The 17,944-nt window shown below is 44.2% G+C and overlaps 1 protein-coding gene across 1 annotated transcript in view; it reads right to left on the reverse strand.

Annotated features, from left to right (window-relative positions):
• Positions 1 to 278: 278 nt before the first annotated feature.
• The window catches only part of zgc:85722 (protein FAM184A), a gene marked incomplete at its 3' end in the record, with an annotated part of 20,051 nt that continues 2,385 nt past the window's right edge, over positions 279 to 17,944 (reverse strand). The window contains 16 exon segments of the mRNA XM_024258686.2: positions 279 to 432; positions 715 to 812; positions 886 to 1,000; positions 2,965 to 3,115; positions 3,230 to 3,351; positions 3,458 to 3,619; positions 3,698 to 3,820; positions 5,112 to 5,297; positions 5,375 to 5,556; positions 5,718 to 5,853; positions 6,810 to 6,971; positions 7,046 to 7,219; positions 7,288 to 7,494; positions 10,713 to 10,811; positions 10,906 to 11,040; positions 16,849 to 16,926. Coding sequence (XP_024114454.2) covers positions 279 to 432; positions 715 to 812; positions 886 to 1,000; positions 2,965 to 3,115; positions 3,230 to 3,351; positions 3,458 to 3,619; positions 3,698 to 3,820; positions 5,112 to 5,297; positions 5,375 to 5,556; positions 5,718 to 5,853; positions 6,810 to 6,971; positions 7,046 to 7,219; positions 7,288 to 7,494; positions 10,713 to 10,811; positions 10,906 to 11,040; positions 16,849 to 16,926 — 2,284 coding nt within the window.

The raw sequence follows: 17,944 nt of genomic DNA on the forward strand, positions 1-17,944 counted from the left end.
GGAGGGTAGAAAGCGCTATACAAGTATACGCCATTTACCATTTACCATAACAGAAACGTTCTCCTGCATGAACACAAATATTCTCCTTCAGGAACAAAAACGTTCTCCTACAGGTACACAAATATTCTCCTGCATGAACAGAAACGATCTCCTGCATGAACAGAAACGTTCTCCTGCATGAACAGAAACGATCTCCTACAGGAACAGAAACGTTCTCCTACATGATCACAAATATTCTCCCACAGGAACAGAAACGTTCTCCTGGGTTCCAGGTTTACCCAGCTTGGCCTTTCCTTCGTCCTCTAGCTCGAAGCGCAGAGTCTGCAGCTCCTGTTCCGATTGCTGCCGCAGGATTTCCAAAGTTCTCCTGTGCGCCTCCTTCAGGGCATGGACCTCCTCTCTCTGCTCCTGCTTCAGACGCTCCTCTAGGGCCTGGCAGAGAGGAGAGGAAAGAGGAGAACAAGATCAATTTTTTACAATCTTTTGGAATGGATCCACAACACAAACAATAAGAACCAAAGAGAACCTCCTCATGGCTGATTTTTCAGGTAAATATTAGTTTTTCTGTTTGAACAGCATCAGCAGCAAAATAACCTTCCATGAACTCATGTTTATCTGCAAACATTATGATTAAACACATTTCCAGTCTGAATGGATGACTGTCTGAACTCTGGTGTGGACCAATCAGCTCAGTGTGAAGATCTGGAGTCGTACTCTGATCTGGTGCTGCCGGGCCTCCTCCATGGTGCTGAGGGCACAGCAGTGTGCCTCCTGCAGCCGGTGCTCCCTCCTCTGATGCTCCCTCTGCATCTCTGCAGACACAGCAGATGGGGCTTCATTCAGGCGTAGCTCCGCCTCCAAGGGTCAGACAACAGCGGTGCTCACCTTTCAGCTGCTGGCTCAGCAGCTCCCTCTCCTGGCTGAACTGAGACTGCAGCTGCTGCAGAGCCGCCTGAGACTGGGAGAGCTGCAGCTCCAGAGACTGCTTCAGCAGGGAGATCTGTGGACAGGCAGATGTTCTTCACCTAAACCAGGGTCTGCAACCTTCAACACTTAAAAGCCATGTGGGTCCATTTCTCACCGACAACATCCCAACAGGAGACACAAAGTCTTATTCACTCTTCAGGAAAATTAAAAATGATTTGTTTTTATATTGATGTCACTATTATGATGACTTTAAACCAACTTTTTTTGGCAAATTAAAATGAAGCTTTTTTTGTCATAGATTTCACATGGCTTCCTTTCAAAATAAAAGACGTCCGGTGATCATCTCAGTGCAGCAAATCATTAGATTTTACATTTTCAGACAAAAATGATCACATCTAATTAACTAAATCAGAGATAATTCAGTGATAATTTGTTTTACAAACACTTCAATTCCTTGAATTTGTTTAAAAATAGAAAATCTGGCACTCAAAAATCTGTGAAAAATCTTCTGATAAGTAATGTCCTTCTGCTGTTTGTAAATGAGTTGAATCTAGTTTTCATTTTTTTTAACTTTACTACTTCAGCCACAACGCAGAGGTCAAAGAGCCACACGTTTCCATTAACTCTGAAATTTCACAAATTGGAATTTCAATAGTAAATTCTCCTAATGGAAACACCACAATTTCGAAAAAACTCGCATTTTTATGTGCTTAGAGGAGGTGGTTTTTGGGGGCGTATCAAAACAGACATTTTTCGCAAAACTGTTTTGGAAACACTTTTTTCGAAATACATGCGCCTCTTTGTCTGTCCTGAGTGCAGCACAGCGGGCGGCAGGAGAGATCAAACAGCTTCATCTCCAGCCACACTTCTGCAGCTTGGAGCCTGAAGATGCTGAAGTCTCATTTGAGGAAAAGCGCGAGAGCAGGGACAGAAACTTAAATGCATCTCGTCGTGTTTTTAAACAGAAAAAGGTCCAGCAGCTTACCTGTTAGAATGGTTATTCATTTAAAAACCCCTGAACAGGTTTCTCACCTGAGACTGTCAATAGACTGTGCGGCACACGCTCTCCAGACAGAGCTGTGACGTCACCGCAATGCTCCTTTTTTAGTGAATCAAATAAAAAAATACTTGTTCTCATTCATCGTCGTGTTTTTAATGACTTATCGCGTGAGTTGGTTTGTGCTTTATCGCAAAATGATGATTTAATGGAAACAGTGTCATTTCCAAACATTGTTTTTTTTTTCAAAATTCCTAGAATTTCGATAAAGCTTTGCGCAAATGTGTAATGGAAACGCAGCTAATACTGACGTTTATGCATTAATTGTCGCAAAAAGTGACGTTTAAAAACGCAAATCACCGGTTATTCATGTCCACACGGAGACGCAAAACCGGAGTTTTCCAAAATCTTCACTTTGGCCGGAGTTTTCCAAAAGCACCGTTTTCAGTGACTGAAACCTCCGGTTTCGTGTGGACGATAGGCCGAAACGTATAGAAATATATTCGTTTTAGCAGATACCCGCCTACGTGTGGACAAGGCCTCAAATGGTTTGAAATTTGTTCTCCACTCACTTTCTCTGTTTTTTAATGAAAGAAAGTGAAAAGACGACCCTCAAACATCAGCTGACTGTTGCCATGACGAAGCATGACTCAGCTTTTTCACCTCCAGCCTGCAGACTATAACACCTTAACAGTTTCAGGTGTTTCTGCATGTGAATCTGGAAATGAGCTCTACCAGAGACCAGATGTTTCTGCAGAGACGCTGCTTTTGTCGCAGCAGAGTGAAAGTGGGTCAGTTTAGACCCCCCCACACGCGCACCTTCATTATTCATACTCCGGGTCTTTGTTTCTGCTGCAGCTCCATCAAAGGAGCTCAGCGCCTTCATGAATATTCACCGCATTGTTGGCTGCATGGTTTTCCTCTCTGCAGCTCACACCTGAAGACGCTCTGATCAGAGGTCGGAACAGCAGCGCTCACGTCCCCCAAACAGGTGGAGGCGGGAGCTCCACGGCCCCGCCTGCTACCGTCAGAATCCTGACCTGTTCCAGCAGGTCCTCCACCTTCCTCTGCCAGCTCTCTCTAGCCGCCATCAGTTCGATCTCCTTCTGCTGGGACAGCTGGGTCAGAGCCGCCTGCTTGTCGGCCTCGTACTCCTCAGTCAGCTCCTCCTTCAGCAGGCGCACCTCCTCCCTGCAGACACAGAGACAGATTACAGCAGCTGGGGGAGGTTCTGAAGGTCTCCGGGTTCTGCAGGTCGGTTCTCTCTTTTATCAAAGTTCCCTGACGGTCAGAAACTCCTCTTACCGCAGAGCATCTCTCCATTTCTGATCCAGGTCATCCGCCATCTTGTCCATCTTCTGCTTCTCCTCGGTCCGGATGGACATGACTCGGGCCTCGTGCTGCTGTTTCTGGGTCTCGATCTCCTCCTGTAAACATTAAGGGTTCAGATGTCAGCTCTGCTCACACAGCTCTTTCATCAGGATGTTCTATCAGATCTCCTGCACATCCTTTCTTTCCTGGAGCCGGTCTCACCTGGAGGTCCGTCAGCAGGTTGCTGGTCTCCCGGACGCGGGCTCTGGTTGCATCCAGCTCTATCCTCAGCTTCTCCTGCGTCTCCTTCAGGCAGCTGATCTGCGTCTGCGCTGAGCTGAGGTTCTGCTCCTTCTCCCTCACCAGCTCCTGGAGGTGGGACACCTGAGGAGACCACCACACGGTTCTCAGAGCCCTGAAGGTGGGCGTGGCCTGTGTTGACTTTCAGGTGTGGGTTCAGACCTCCTGATTGGCCATGTTGAGTTTGGCTGAGAGCTCCTCCTTCAGGTTGTCCAGCTGCTGCTGGAGGCGGTCTCTCTGCTCCTCCAGTGACAGACGCTTGATGTCAAACTCCTGACTCATTTTCTGAGAGGAGCAGAGAAAGATTAGAACCGAGGAACCGGGAGGACCAGCAGAACCTTTAAACATCATCCCACCTTAGATGATGCCGGACTCTCTCATACTCAGTTTAAGAAACGTTTGGACAACTTCAGAGATCAGAACAGGTTTTGATGAAAAACATTTGAGAGTTTGGAGGAGATGATTGATCAAATGAATGAGTTATTTCAGCTTTTATCCAAATGTTTCTGGAGTTCTTAAAGTAGCAAATTTAAGTTTGATTGTTTAACTTGTAAACTTGCCTTCAGGTTTCTTAGCTTTAAACGTTCCTATAATCCTGAAACTTCATCACAGCATCTTCATCATCTTCACAGGTTTTTGTTCCTCTGTAACAGAGGAACCTTTCATCTGAACTGTGTTCTCCAGCAGAGCCTGAGCTGATCTCACTGATCAGGAACCGGACACTCTTCAGCAGTTGAAACACATTTGCTGCTCTTCTGGTCCAGTCTGAGCTCTCCAGGAGAAAACCTCTGCTAGCATCTCATCTGAAATGGAGGAGCTCTGAATTTGTCACGCGAAACGCGTTTGGTGCTTCATGGCTCCTCCTCCCCTCAGCTGACTGGAGGAATGAAAGAATGAGTGAGGAGGTACTGGACAGCCCGCCAACGTCCCGCCCTCCAGAGCCATATACCTCACCGTGATTGGTTTGTGCAGTTCTGCTCACAGCATGTCATTCATATCAATCTTGCGGGCCGCACTAACATTAATCTTTCACATTTACAAATTATCATCCCGACGGCCGAAGATGGCCCGCGGGCCGCGAGTTTGAGACCTCTGCTCTGGAGGTCATGTTAGTCTCATCTCTGATTTCCAGTGCTGCCTTCAGTCAAATGTGGGGCCCAACAGGAAATGTAGGATCAGCTTACACCCCGCCCCCCCTGAGCTTAGGGTCACTGAAAATCCTTCAGTTAGAACACAAATGGAGCATCACTAAGTAGCTTCAGAGTCGCTTCGCCCTGAGGTTCTTTAGGAGGTTCTGGTCGGGTTACGCGTGGATCTGCGTCAGCAAACACCACCCGATTCACTCCATAAGTGTGACTAAAGTCAGCTCAGAGATGATAACATCACCATTTCATCCGTTTTCTGCCCGGCAACAGAACCACTAACACACTTTAGTTGTTGTGTTTGGTTGTTTTTCTGCGTTTCTCTGAAACTGCTGCCGTTAACTTCTCAGTCTTCCAGTCGTTTCTTCACCAAACCTCTCACCGTTTCATGTTTTCAAGTGAGGAGAAAAGGTCTATAAACGTGAAGAACTCACGGTGATGAGGAGCTTCTTCTCCTCCTCCTTCTCCTGCAGGGCCTCCTCCCTGATGGCTCTGTGCTTCTCCTCCAGCTCCTCCAGGGCTCTGACCTGCGCCTCCTTAAAGCGCAGCGTCTCCTCCTCATAGTGGGCTCTCAGCCTGGACAGCTCCTTCTCGTAGCCCTGATGGTCCTCCCGCAGAGACTGACACACAGAGAGGAGGCGGGGTGAGACCTGTGCTGCCCCGCCCCTTCCTGCCCGCCCCACTGGTGAGGACGTACCTGCTCCAGCTTCAGCACCTGCTGTTTGTGCTGCTCACTGAGGAGCTGGCTCTGGTTGAGCAGAACCTCCCGCTCCTCCTCCAGCCGACTGATCTTCTCCTTGAGCCGGCTCTGGTCCTGGTCCAGGTTCCGGATGGTGGCCTCGTGAGCCATTTGTGTGGCCTGCAGGGAACCGATCTGACCTGAACAGAACCACACAACCCTCATCTTCAACAGCAGAAAAACCTTCAAACTAAAAGTCAATGATGCTCAGAAGGTGTTGGAAGGAGCAGAGAACCTGAATCTGGGCTTCAGCAGATCTTTGGTTTCAGTTTTCCGGTCCCACAGGACCCGGCGGACTCACCGGCTTTGTGAAGGATCTCGGTGGCCTGTTGCTGCACGCGCTCCCTGCTGCTCTCCAGCTCGTACTCCGTGTCCTTCAGCTGCATCACCCAGATCTCGCCGTCCTGGATGGCCTCCTCCAGCTGCTTGTGAAGGTTCTTCACACAGAAAGAGACAGTCACGAACGAGGACGGAGGGTCAGGGCATGCTGGGAAATGGAGGAAAGGGAAGCTCTCTGAAGATGAAAGTTACATTTCTTTGTTCTGTAGGTGGATGAAGGTGGATCTGATGGATAAAGGTGGATCAGGTGGATGAAGGTGGATCAGGTGGATCAGGTGGATGAAGGTGGATCAAGGTGAAATAGGTGGATGAAGGTGGATCAGGTGGATGAAGATGGATCAGGTGGATGAAGGTGAATCAGGTGGATGAAGGGGGATCTGGTGGATCAGTGGATGAAGGTGGATCTAGGTGAAATAGATGGATGAAGGTGGATCAGGTGGATAAAGGTGAATCAGGTGGATGAAGATGGATCTGGTGGATGAAGGTGAATCAGGTGGATGAAGATGGATCTGGTGGATGAAGGGGGATCTGGTGGATCAGTGGATGAAGGTGGATCAAGGTGAAATAGGTGGATGAAGGTGGATCAGGTGGATAAAGGTGAAATAGGTGGATGAAGGTGGATCAGGTGGATAAAGGTGAAATAGGTGGATGAAGGGGGATCTGGTGGATGAAGGTGAATCAGGTGGATGAAGGGGGATCTGGTGGATCAGTGGATGAAGGTGGATCAGGTGGATGAAGATGGATCTGGTGGATGAAGGTGAATCAGGTGGATGAAGGGGGATCTGGTGGATCAGTGGATGATGGTGGATTAAGGTGAATCGGGTGGATAAAGGGGGATCTGGTGGATCAGTGGATGAAGGTGGATCAGTGGATGAAGGTATATCATGTGGATCAGTGGATGAAGGAGGATCTGGTGGATCAGTAAGGCTGGACACAGATGTTTTTTTTTTACTTTAACAGTTTTTCTTCACTCAGAACCCAAGAGCGATCTTCTCATTAACTTGACACTAAAGTTCTGGGTGGAGGTCTCAGCACCACCTCCGTGAAGTTCCACCTTGATGGTTCCCTCCGCGTTGGCCAGCGACGTCTGCAGCCTGTTGGTCTTGTCTCGGTTCTCGCGCGCCTCCTCCTGAGCCTTCTGGAGCTCGCTCCTCAGCTTGGACAGGGAGCGCTGCAGCGCCGCTTCCTGGGCCTGGAACTCCTTCCGGAGCTCCACCTTCAGAGGAGCAGAGACGGGAGCTGCAGGAGACCGTCGTGGTGACCCCAGCTGAAGTTCGGCTCGCCACTCACCTCCGTTCTCTTCCAGGCCAGCAGGTTCTCCGTGGTGAGCTGGTGCGTCCTCCTCATGGCCTCCAGCTCCCTCTCGTAATACTCCTGAGCTTTGGCCAGCTTGGCCTCGTACTCCTCCACCAGGCGGACCTTGTCCTTGGTGATGTCCTCCACCCTCTCCATCAGAGCCTCCACCTGCCGGGACAAAATGTGAGGGACTCCACGGAGCAGCTCAGAAACATCCAGCGGGTCTGGCAGCCCACCTCCTGCCTGTGAAGCTCCGCCATTCTCTCCTGGTCTTCTGTGGAGGTGGCGCTCTGGTTCTGCTGGTTGTTGCGAAGCTCGTCCACCTCGTGGCGGTGGGTGGCCCTTAGCTCGTCCAGCGCTCGCCGTTTTTCAGCCTCAAACTGGGCCTGAGCCTGGCTGAAGGCTCGCAGCTTCTCCTCAAAGTCCCGACGCATCTCCTCCACCTGGAAGCACCAACATCATCTGCTGCTGAGAAGAAGCTAAAAACTACACCTTCTCCAGCACGGTGGGGATGACAAAACAGCAGGATGGTGGTGATGTCAAGGGAAGAAACTTCTAGAGTCATGAAGATCGCAGAAGACAGAGAGGAGATGTTGATCTGCAAGACATGACCACGGTTTTTCAGAGGAAAACCTTTCCAACTGAGGACAGGTATGGATCCTCCTCGATGGGCGGGTCTTTATATGGGGGGAGGGGGGAGTGACTGAAACATCTGTTATTTTGATGATTTTTGAGGTAAACAAATGTATCATTTTAAAAATGCAGACTCAAACATCAGCAAGCATAGTTTGAACTCTGAAGAGGAGGAAGCAGAAGCAGGAAGTTCCTGTTGCTGCCGGATCTGTAACGGCCGGATCTGTAACATCCGGATCTGTGACGGCCGGATCTGTAACGGCAACCCAATCAGTTTACCCATGCACAAATATTATGTCAGTTACATATGGTCAGAGTATGTCTTTGGATGTCAATAATAACATCCATCCATCCATCCATCCATCTTCTTAACCGCTTCGTCCCTTTCGGGGTCACGGGGGTGCCCGAGCCTAACCCGGCTGCTGATGGGCGAAGGCGGGGTACACCCTGGACAGGTCTCCAGTCTGTCTCAGGGCCTCAATCACACACCCATCCACTCTCACATTCACACCTAGGGGCAATTTAGAGTCACCAATTAACCTATGAAGCATGTTTTTGGACGGTGGGAGGAAGCCGGAGTCCCCGGTGAAAACCCACGCATGCACGGGGAGAACATGCAAACTCCACACAGAAAGGTCCCAGCCGGGATTTGAACCAGGGCCTTCTTGCTGTGAGGCAAGAGCGCTAACCACTGCGCCACCGTGCAGCCCTCAACAATAACAATAACCTCTTAAAATGCTTATATTGATGAAAACGTTTATCTTGATTCTAAAAAAAATATACAAAAGACTTAACACTAGAATCCCTGGAACTTTCAGCTTATGCTGCAATGCCCCCCTCCCCTTCTCAAAGTAGTGTTGTGGTGATCACCTTAATGACTGAACCTTCAAGTTGTAAATTAGATCTAGGTTGTACGACGGCACACAGTTCTGCTCCCTTCCCCATCCACATACCTAAGCTAAGAGAAACAGGTTTTGAGGACCAGACAGCCCTGGCCTACAAGACAAAGTCTACAAGAAAGACTTTTCTCCATATGTTTTGTGGGACCACTGGCTGTCTTCAACATGCTGATTACCTTTGAATTGGCAAAATTTTCCTTTTACTGTAAAGATAAAGCCTTATCATCATTCTCTTCCTCAACAATCTTTAGTTTATTAGTCTACTTATGTGTAAGTATCATGTGGAGAAGATGTTCTGGCTGCAAATCCATGTACCGGCATATCCTCATCATAGGAGGAATCTGAGAAGATGAACTCTAATTCCACAACAAAAGAATCGTCTTCACAGCTCCCAGAGTCCACATCGAGGATTATTTGAAATAGAGCTAAGGGTTTCAGAGGAGTGTGAGTCTTGCTGCTATTGGGATGTTTGTCTTTTTGACTTGAAGATGTGTCTATGTTTATAAGTCATAAACATGCACTATATGACCAAAAGTATCGGCTCACCCATCCAAATGATCAGAATCAGGAGTCCTAATCACTTGGTTTGACCACAGGTGTATAAAATCAGCCCTCTGACATGCAGACTGTTTTTGGAAACATCAGTGAAAGCATGTTTTGCTCTCAGGATCTCAGTGAATTCCAGTGTTGAACTGTCATAGGATGCCACCTGAGCAACAAATCCAGTCTTGAAATGTCCTAAATATTCCACAGTCAACTGTCAGTTCTATCAGAACAAAATGGAAGAATTTGGAACAACTCAGCCAGGATGCTGAAAGTCTAAAGAGGTCATAGACTTTCTGCAGTCAGTTGCTGCAGAGCTGCAACCTTCATGTGACCTTCAGATCAGCATCAGTACAGTACACATGGACTGAGTTTCCATGGCTCCAGCTGCATCCAAGCCACACATCAACAAGTACAATGTAAAGCGTGTATGCAGTGGAGTAAAGCACGCCGTCACTGGACTCTAGAGCAGTGGAGACGTCTTCTCTGGAGAGAGGAATCACACTTTTCTATCTGGAAAGCTGATGGACCCGTCTGGGTTTGGAGGTTGCAGGAGAATGGGACGTTTCAGACTGCATTGGTGGAGGAGGAATGATGGTGTGGGCTTGTTTTTCAGACCCCTTAGTTTCAGTGAAAGGAACTTTCAATGCTTCAGGAGGCTAAAACATTTTGGACAATGCTCCCAACCTTAGTGGGAACAGTTTGGAGCGGGCTCTTCATCTTCCAACCTTTTTGTGCACCAGAGAACAAAGCAAGGTCCATAAAGACATGGAGGACAGAGTCCTGAACTGACCCCCATAGAACACCTTTGAGATGAATTAGAGCAGAGACTGAGAGCCAGACCTTCTCCACCAACATCAGTGTGACCTGATCAATGAGCTTTTGGAAGAATGATCCAGAGTTCTTATAAATACTCTCCTCAACCTTGTGGACAGCCTTCCCAGAAGAGTTGAAGCTGCAATAGCAGCAAAAGGTGGAGCAACATCATGTTGAACTCTGGGTTAGGAATGAGATGGAACTTTAGTTCAAATGTGAGTAAAAGCAGGAAAGCCAATAATTGTCCACATGCATCAGGTAACTCCAACCCCCACACAACCTGTTAGTTCAAATACACATTAGGTACTACATGCTGCATTAACATATACATGGGCAAGTTAATGGGTCATCAGTGACCCACCATGACACAACAATGGGCTCTCGGACTAGAGGGGGGGGGATCTCTTCCCTGCGCAAATTTGCGCAGGCTCAGGGATTCTAGTGTTAATGTTGCAATGTCGGCCACAAAGAGGAAATGACATAATCTTATAACCTGGTCGACCAGCTCTTACAGACCAGGGAGTAACAGTCCCTCCTCAAAAGAGGAAGAACAGGAAGCCCCTCCTCTTTGGTCACAATCAGGAAGAACACGTTCATCAGAAGATAAAATGCTTCCAATCAGATTAGGGATGGAAGGGAATAAGGAAGGTAAAGGTTGAGATTTTATGGAACATCCTCCTTCCTCTGAGCTCATGGTTAAGATGGAGGAGTCGGGGATCATTTGAAGGACAGGTTAGTTCACGCTCAAACGTGCACAGACTGGGGCTGACCTCCCTGCTCATGGACACCACCCTCTGCGTGTGCTGCGCCTCGGTGCAGAGCTGTGAGTCCTCCATCCTCTGCCGGTACATCTCAAACTCTGCCAGAGCCTGCAGACCAAACACATCCTGTCAGAGCAGGAGGAGCCAAACCTCTCCTGAGCTGGAGGGGAGGGTGGAGGGTGGGGGGGTCCGTGCTCAGCACCTGTCTCTTCATGTGCTCATGAAGCTCCACAGACTCCTCCAGGCTGGCCAGCCGGCGCCGCAGGTCCGCCTCGTCCGCCATCTTGGTCTTGTACTGCATGATCTTATCTCTGGTTTCTGTCACGATGTGCTGGACCTGAGGAACAGAGTTCAGAACCTCTGCATGACACCATCACCCACGTTTCTGCTCAGGTTTATCCTTCATGAGAATCCAAGATCATTATCGTTAGCATTAGCAGTAATGGTGGCATTAGCATTAACATTAGTGTTTGCATTAGCGTTAGCATTAGCAGTAATGTTAGCATTAGCAGTAATGTTAGCATTAGCAGTAATGGTGGCATTAGCATTAACATTAGTGTTTGCATTAGCGTTAGCATTAGCAGTAATGTTAGCATTAGCGTTAACATTAGTGTTAATATTAGCGTTCACACTAGTGTGAGCATTACCATTAGCAGGAGTGTTAGTGTTGGCGTTAACATTGGTGTTTGCATTAGTGTTAGCATTAGCAGGAGCGTTAGTATTAGCATTACTGTTTGCATTAGCATTAGCAGTAGGGTTAGTAAGTGTTTGCAATAACGCTGATAGTAGTGTTGTCATTAGCATTAACATAAGTGTTTGTGTCACAGGGTGGATTTTAATTTTCGTATATGTATTTTATTTGGGTTCTTAATTTTCTGGCTCTGCTCAAACTGACTCCGAGGGCCAGTGAATGCCCCACCAACGAACTAATGAGCAACAGGTGTGGGACAAGGTGGCTCTCAATGTTTGACGCTTTAAAAAGACTAGCAGCAGAGCCAGAGAGGAGGAAGGACGCCAGGCACAGGACGGACACGGAGGGCAGAGGGGAGCTGCCTCTGGTTACCCTGGGGGGGGTTACCCCATCCGCCGGAGCCACAGGCAGCTGGGTCTTCAAGCGCCAGCTGCGGTGTGCGTGCCTATGGATCCCTTGTGAAGAATCCGGCCTACAGTGGGAATTCAGGTGCTGGCGGTGGAGGACTGCAGCAATAAAGAGCCTTCCCAGGGAGCAGCGGGCAGCAGACGGAGAGGGGCGTGCAGAAGACCAGCAGCAGAGGGGTGTGGTTGTGACCCACCCCTCTCTGAGCTAAGTACCCTCTCTGTCTCCCCTCTTTAACTATCCGAGGAGACCTTTCCGAACCCATTTTAGATCCTTTTTTTTAAAATTTTTTTTTTATAATTTTATTTTCGAACAAGAACAACCATTAAGCAGAAAAAAAAAATGAAAAGAGCAAAAGCATACAAACAAGAAACAAAGCAGAACAAAGCATTTTTTCCCACAATCAATCTTGAATGCAACAAGAGATGTTCATAGTTCGAAAAAGGCCTTTGGATGAAGCTAATAGCTTATCAACTCCAAGCCCCTTTGGTCTTTTTCAACCCAAATTAAATATACAATTTCTCATTCACTATATTGAGCTACATGAACAAAAAAAAGAGAATACATTTCATTAGTGAAAAGAACAGCGAAAAACAATCACGACATTTATATTTACAAATATTCATACAGTATTCAACATACTGTATCTTTACCAATGTCTTCATATTTATTGATTTTATTACATTTGATGAATATTTTTAATGTAAGGTTTGACAACTTTTTATATCTTCCCTACAGTTATTCCATAACTGCGCCCCCTTGTGGAGATGCAGTGGAGTTTAATGTTTGTTCTAACAGGTGGTTTGTCGTAAATGTTTGAACCTCTTAGCGTATATTTATTTTCTCTTAACTGGAAGAGCTTTTGGATACTTTCTGGGAATTGTTTGTTTTTTACTTTGAACATGAATTGGATTATTTTGAAATCAATCAAGTCAAAAAATTTTAACAGTTTTAATTTGATAAAAAGTGGATTTGTTGGTTCAGTGTAAGGAGAGTTGGTGATTATTCTTATAGCTTTTTTTTGAAGAAGAAAGACTGAATTTAAAGATGTTTTGTATGTGCTTCCCCACACCTCCACACAATAAGTCATGTAGGGAAGAATGAATGAGGAGTACAAAGTCTTTAATGATGACTGGTTTAAAAAATGTTTTATTTTATATAGTATAGATATAGATTTAGATATTTTGTTATTAATATAGTTTATGTGTTTCTTCCAGCTTAATTTTTCATCAATTATTACCCCTAAAAATTTGATTTCGGACACCCTTTCAATTCCAACATTATCAATCATAAGTTTCCTATCACTATTGGCTTTTCTGTTACCGAATATTATGAACTTAGTTTTATTTAGGTTTAGTGTTAACTTATTTAGATCAAACCAACTCTTAAATTTATTGAGTTCTCTTCCAGCTGCCTCCAATAGCTCTTCCAAGTTGTCTCCACAGCAGAACAAGTTTGTATCATCTGCAAATAAGATGGTTTCCAACAGGTTTGAGATTTCACAAATATCATTGATATACAGTATGAACAATAGTGGACCCAAAACTGAACCTTGAGGAACACCAACCTTTACTAACAATGTTTTTGATTTTACTTGATTTATTTCGACATACTGCTCTCTGTTGTGCAAATAACTACGAAGCCATGTGAGGGCCAGTCCTCTCACTCCATACATGTGCAGTTTATTTAGTAATATGTCATGATCAACCGTATCAAAAGCTTTTTTTAGATCCAGAAAGATTCCCACTGCATATTGCTTTTTTTCAATTGCAGATGATATATTTTCAACAAAGTTTGTAAGGGCAAGTGAAGATGTTCGTTTCTTTCTAAAGCCATATTGATGGTCATGTAAAATATTGTGTTTATTGATGAAGGAGTCCACTCTAGCATACATTTTTTTTCTAATATTTTTGAGAACTGGGGAAGCAAGGAGATCGGTCTATAATTAATCAACCTGTGCTTATCCCCACCTTTGAATATAGGTATGACTTTGGCTTTTTTCATTTCACTAGGAAATACTCCAGTTTTGAAAGACTGATTACAAATGTAGGTAAATGGTTTTTGCCACACATTCGATTATGTTCTTAACAAATACCATGTCCAAATTATTAATATCTTTGGAATGCTTGTTTTGGAATTTTTTAACTATGTCAATTACCTCTTTCTCATCAGTTCTTTTTAGGAATACAGAATCCATGATTTTCAAGGGTTTTTTTATTATGCTAACTATGTTATCGGTAGGTTGAAATTCCTTTGCGAGATCTAATCCACAGTTTACAAAATATGTATTGAAGTCGTTAGCTATCAATGATTTATTGTTTATGAGCTCTTCGTTTGGATTTATGAAGTGAGAAGGAAAATCAGATTTTTTTCTTCCATCTTTGATAATAGTATTTAGTATTTTCCATGTGTTCTTCATATTATTTTTATTATTTTCGAGTAATTTCATGTAATAATTTTTTTTGTTTTCACGTATTATTTTTGTTAGTTTGTTTTTATATGATTTATATTTGAACTCTGCTTCACAACTTCTTTTTCTTAAGAATTCTTTATATAGAGTATTTTTCTTCTTACAAGCATTAATAATTCCCTTGGTTAGCCATGATTTACCTTCAGTTTTATTATTTATTTTTTTCCTTACAAGAGGACAATATTTTTCGTAAAGTTTTGTTACCGATGTTATAAAAGCTTGATAGGCTATGTCAACATCTTCAACATACACTCTGCTCCAATCGTAGTTTGTTAATTTATTTTTAAGTTCACTGACCGAATGTTCATGTTCGGCCGAGTGATTGTTGGACGCAGTGATAAACTGTACGTTGCATTAATGAAGTCATCAATGGTCTTGAGTTCCCGAGGGTTTAACAAATCAATGTTAAAGTCTCCACAAAGAAAAAACATTTTCTTTTCTGTTACTTTGTTGTACATTCCCACTATTGTATCTGTGAATGTATTAATGCAAGACCCAGGTGTTCTATACACACAGCTTATCATGATTTCCTTAAGATTTCCCATTTGTGTTTTTACAGTAACACACTCCATAATACCTTCTACTACTAATGATAAGTCTTCAATCTTTTTACTTGTGAATGACTCGTCAATATACAAAGCAACTCCACCTCCTTTTTTGTTTTTTCTGTGAGTAGAGAACATGTCATAACCACCCATGTTAACAGAGTCTTTATCTTGATTTAGCCAAGTTTCAGAAATGGCAATGACTTTAAATTTGGTATTCAGCAGATTTAAGCATTGCTCAATTTCAGGCATGTTTAGAGTCAAACTTCTACTATTGAAATGTATGACAGAGAAAGCTTCTTCTGGATTGATTTTATTATTAGATGTCTCTTCGGTGTAGTATTCACAATCATCCTGCAACTCAGCAAAAAAATGATTATCCGGGTCCACTTGGCTTTCAATATCATGATCTTTATGAACAGTAAATTGGTACTGTGTTAACTTTACATTTTTGTAATCGTTATTAATTTGTTCCTGTAATACAATATTTCCGTTTTGAGAAGTGTCACTTGTATTGGTATTTAGCATTTTTTTTAAGGAAAGATGCTAAGTAAGATGCCATGTATTTCTCTAGTTTCCTTTATACTTCTCAAGTTCAGTTGTATCTTTGATGAGAAGAATTTTGGCCTCCTCTGGTGTTCCATTCAATTTTATGAATATTTTACAGTTATTTGTCCAGGTTGATTGTATTTTCCCTTGTTTTCTTATTAATCGAGCTTGTCTGGCAATTTCAGCTTTTGGTTTTAATTGACTTTTATCTGGTTTTATGTGTTTTAGGCTGGGTTTGGACTGCGTGCTCCTTGGACCAGGATGCCGGCGTGGACCATTTGTGCCTGGACGCTTTTTATTGACTCTTCTCCTTTTTTTAAATCTTTTTTTAAAACCCTGTGGACAAAATAAACTTCCATTCACCTGAATTGGTTGAACCTGGTTGTCCTGACTCCTGCACGGCATCCGATCTCTCATAAAGAGAACCTACCACTCGTGACATTTGCATAAGAATTAACGCTAGCAGTAAGGTTATCATTAGCGCTGACAGTAGTGCTTGCATCAGTGTTATCATTAGCTTTAGCAGTAGTGTTCACATTAGTGTTTGCATTAGCTGTAGCAGTAGGGTAGTAGAAGTGTTTGCAGTAACGTTTGCAGTAGTGTTTTCGTTAGCATTACCGTCAGTTTTTGCATTAGCTTTAGCAGTAGCGTTACCATAAGTGTTGACAGTAATGTTAGCAGTAGTGTTTGCATTAGCTCTAGTCCTAACAGTCGTGTTAGTACTAGAATGACTATTAGTGTTTGCATTAGCGTTAGTTCTACCACAAGTGTTTGGATTAACCTTAGCTGCAGTGTTATAATTAGCATTAATATTAGTGTACAATTTGTGGTAAAGTCTTATACTGTTGACTTTATAATAAACATTAATGTTCAGAAAATTCAGGATTTTTCATTTGTAAGCACACATTAATGACGTGTACAAAACTGTATCATTCATACTTTGGGACAATTGGCTTTGAAAAAACATGAAAGTTTTATATGTTGGTAAGTTTACCTTTGAACAGATGAGCACTGATCTACGTGTCTTACATAAATACTCTGATGTTTCTAATACGCTAAAATATTTTAAGAGTGATCTTTTTATATTAGCAAACTGAGGTGTAGCTGCTGTGATCATCTGAGATCTGTTCAGAGCTGCTTCCAGAACGATGATCCGTCTGAAACAGGCTTTGCAGCAGCAGCACCTGGCATTCCTCGTCATGTGATCGAGAGAGGAAAACCAATGATTTAATTCCTGAGTATGCTGATAAAACGGATGTCTCTGCATACTGTTGTTACATTTAGAATATTTTTTCACCGTAGAAAAAAAATCTGAACTGTAAATAAACTGCGTTTCATGAGAATCTTCTGCAGTAAACTTTTCCTTAAATCCCTCCATAAATTGGGAAAAGGGACGGAGCCAAAGAGTAAATGAAGCGAATGCAGACTGACGTGGCTGCGCCCCCTGGTGGTAAGATGCTGAACTGAGCAGAAGCGCGCTCGTACCTCGTCCTCGTGCGCCTCCTTCAGAGACTCGATCTCCTCCTCATGTTCATCGTTCTTGGTGTTGAGAGCATAAATGACCTGCAGAAGGAGGACAAACGTTCAGCCTCTGAGAGGAGCAGAAGGTAGAGACAGCAGCTCCTCAGGACCTTCATGACCTATGTCTGCTGGGGCAAATCTGCTGGTCCAAAGCTGCTGTCAGGGGGAGTGGTTAGAAGCTGAGGTCATAGGAGGTGGGGCCTCAAACACAGAAGACACGCCCCTGTGTTGTGGTTACAGTCATTTCCAGGGAACACCTCCTGAACAGGAAGCTTTAGGAAGTTTCCTCAGACTGTTCTTGAAGATCCACATGGAGCAGCTGCAGATTATTATTCTCAACACAGCTGGAATTAAAAAATGTTCCATTATGGATTTGATCCATATGAGTTCATGAAATCCCGGTTTCAACCAAAATTCAGAAGAAGAATCACCAAAAATAAACATTATTCTAAGTTATTTATTGAAACGTGAAGCTGTTCCCAGAATTCCAGCTTCTTATGCAAAACATTTTTGGATCTTTATGAGCCCTCTTGTCTGTTAGAAACAGACCTGAGAATCAGGTCACATCTTTCAGTTAATCCCATTTTAATCCCAGTTTTCCTGATGTTCCTTCATGAAGTCATTAGAGCAGGTTTGTTGCTGGATTTTTGCTGCAGAATCAAAGAAACGTTCCTTCAGGGTTCTGGGATCTAATAAGGAGCCTGGTGTTCGAGCTGCTTTCATCTCCTTCCCTTCAGGATTTCTGCCTCTGAGGATTCTCGTCCTCCAGAAGCTCCTTTTGCTTCTTCAGCTTTTATCTCCACCTTTTGTCATTTTGTTCAGACGTGAAAACGACCATTTCTGACAGAAAAACCATCATTTCTGATCCTCCAGCTCAGAAACAGTGAAGTGAGAGCTTTGTTTCTGAGTGAGCAACAAACTAGTTAAAACAGGCTGGTTAACCCAAAGGTAAGTTAACCAACAGGCCAGTTATCCAAAGGTAACCAACAGGCTGGTTAACCCAAAGGTAGGTTAACCTACAGGCTAGTTAACCCACACGTGAACGGAATCAGTTTCTATT

The sequence above is a fragment of the Oryzias melastigma genome, linkage group LG2 (genome assembly GCF_002922805.2).
Source record: "Oryzias melastigma strain HK-1 linkage group LG2, ASM292280v2, whole genome shotgun sequence".
Classification (NCBI taxonomy): Eukaryota; Metazoa; Chordata; class Actinopteri; order Beloniformes; family Adrianichthyidae; genus Oryzias; species Oryzias melastigma.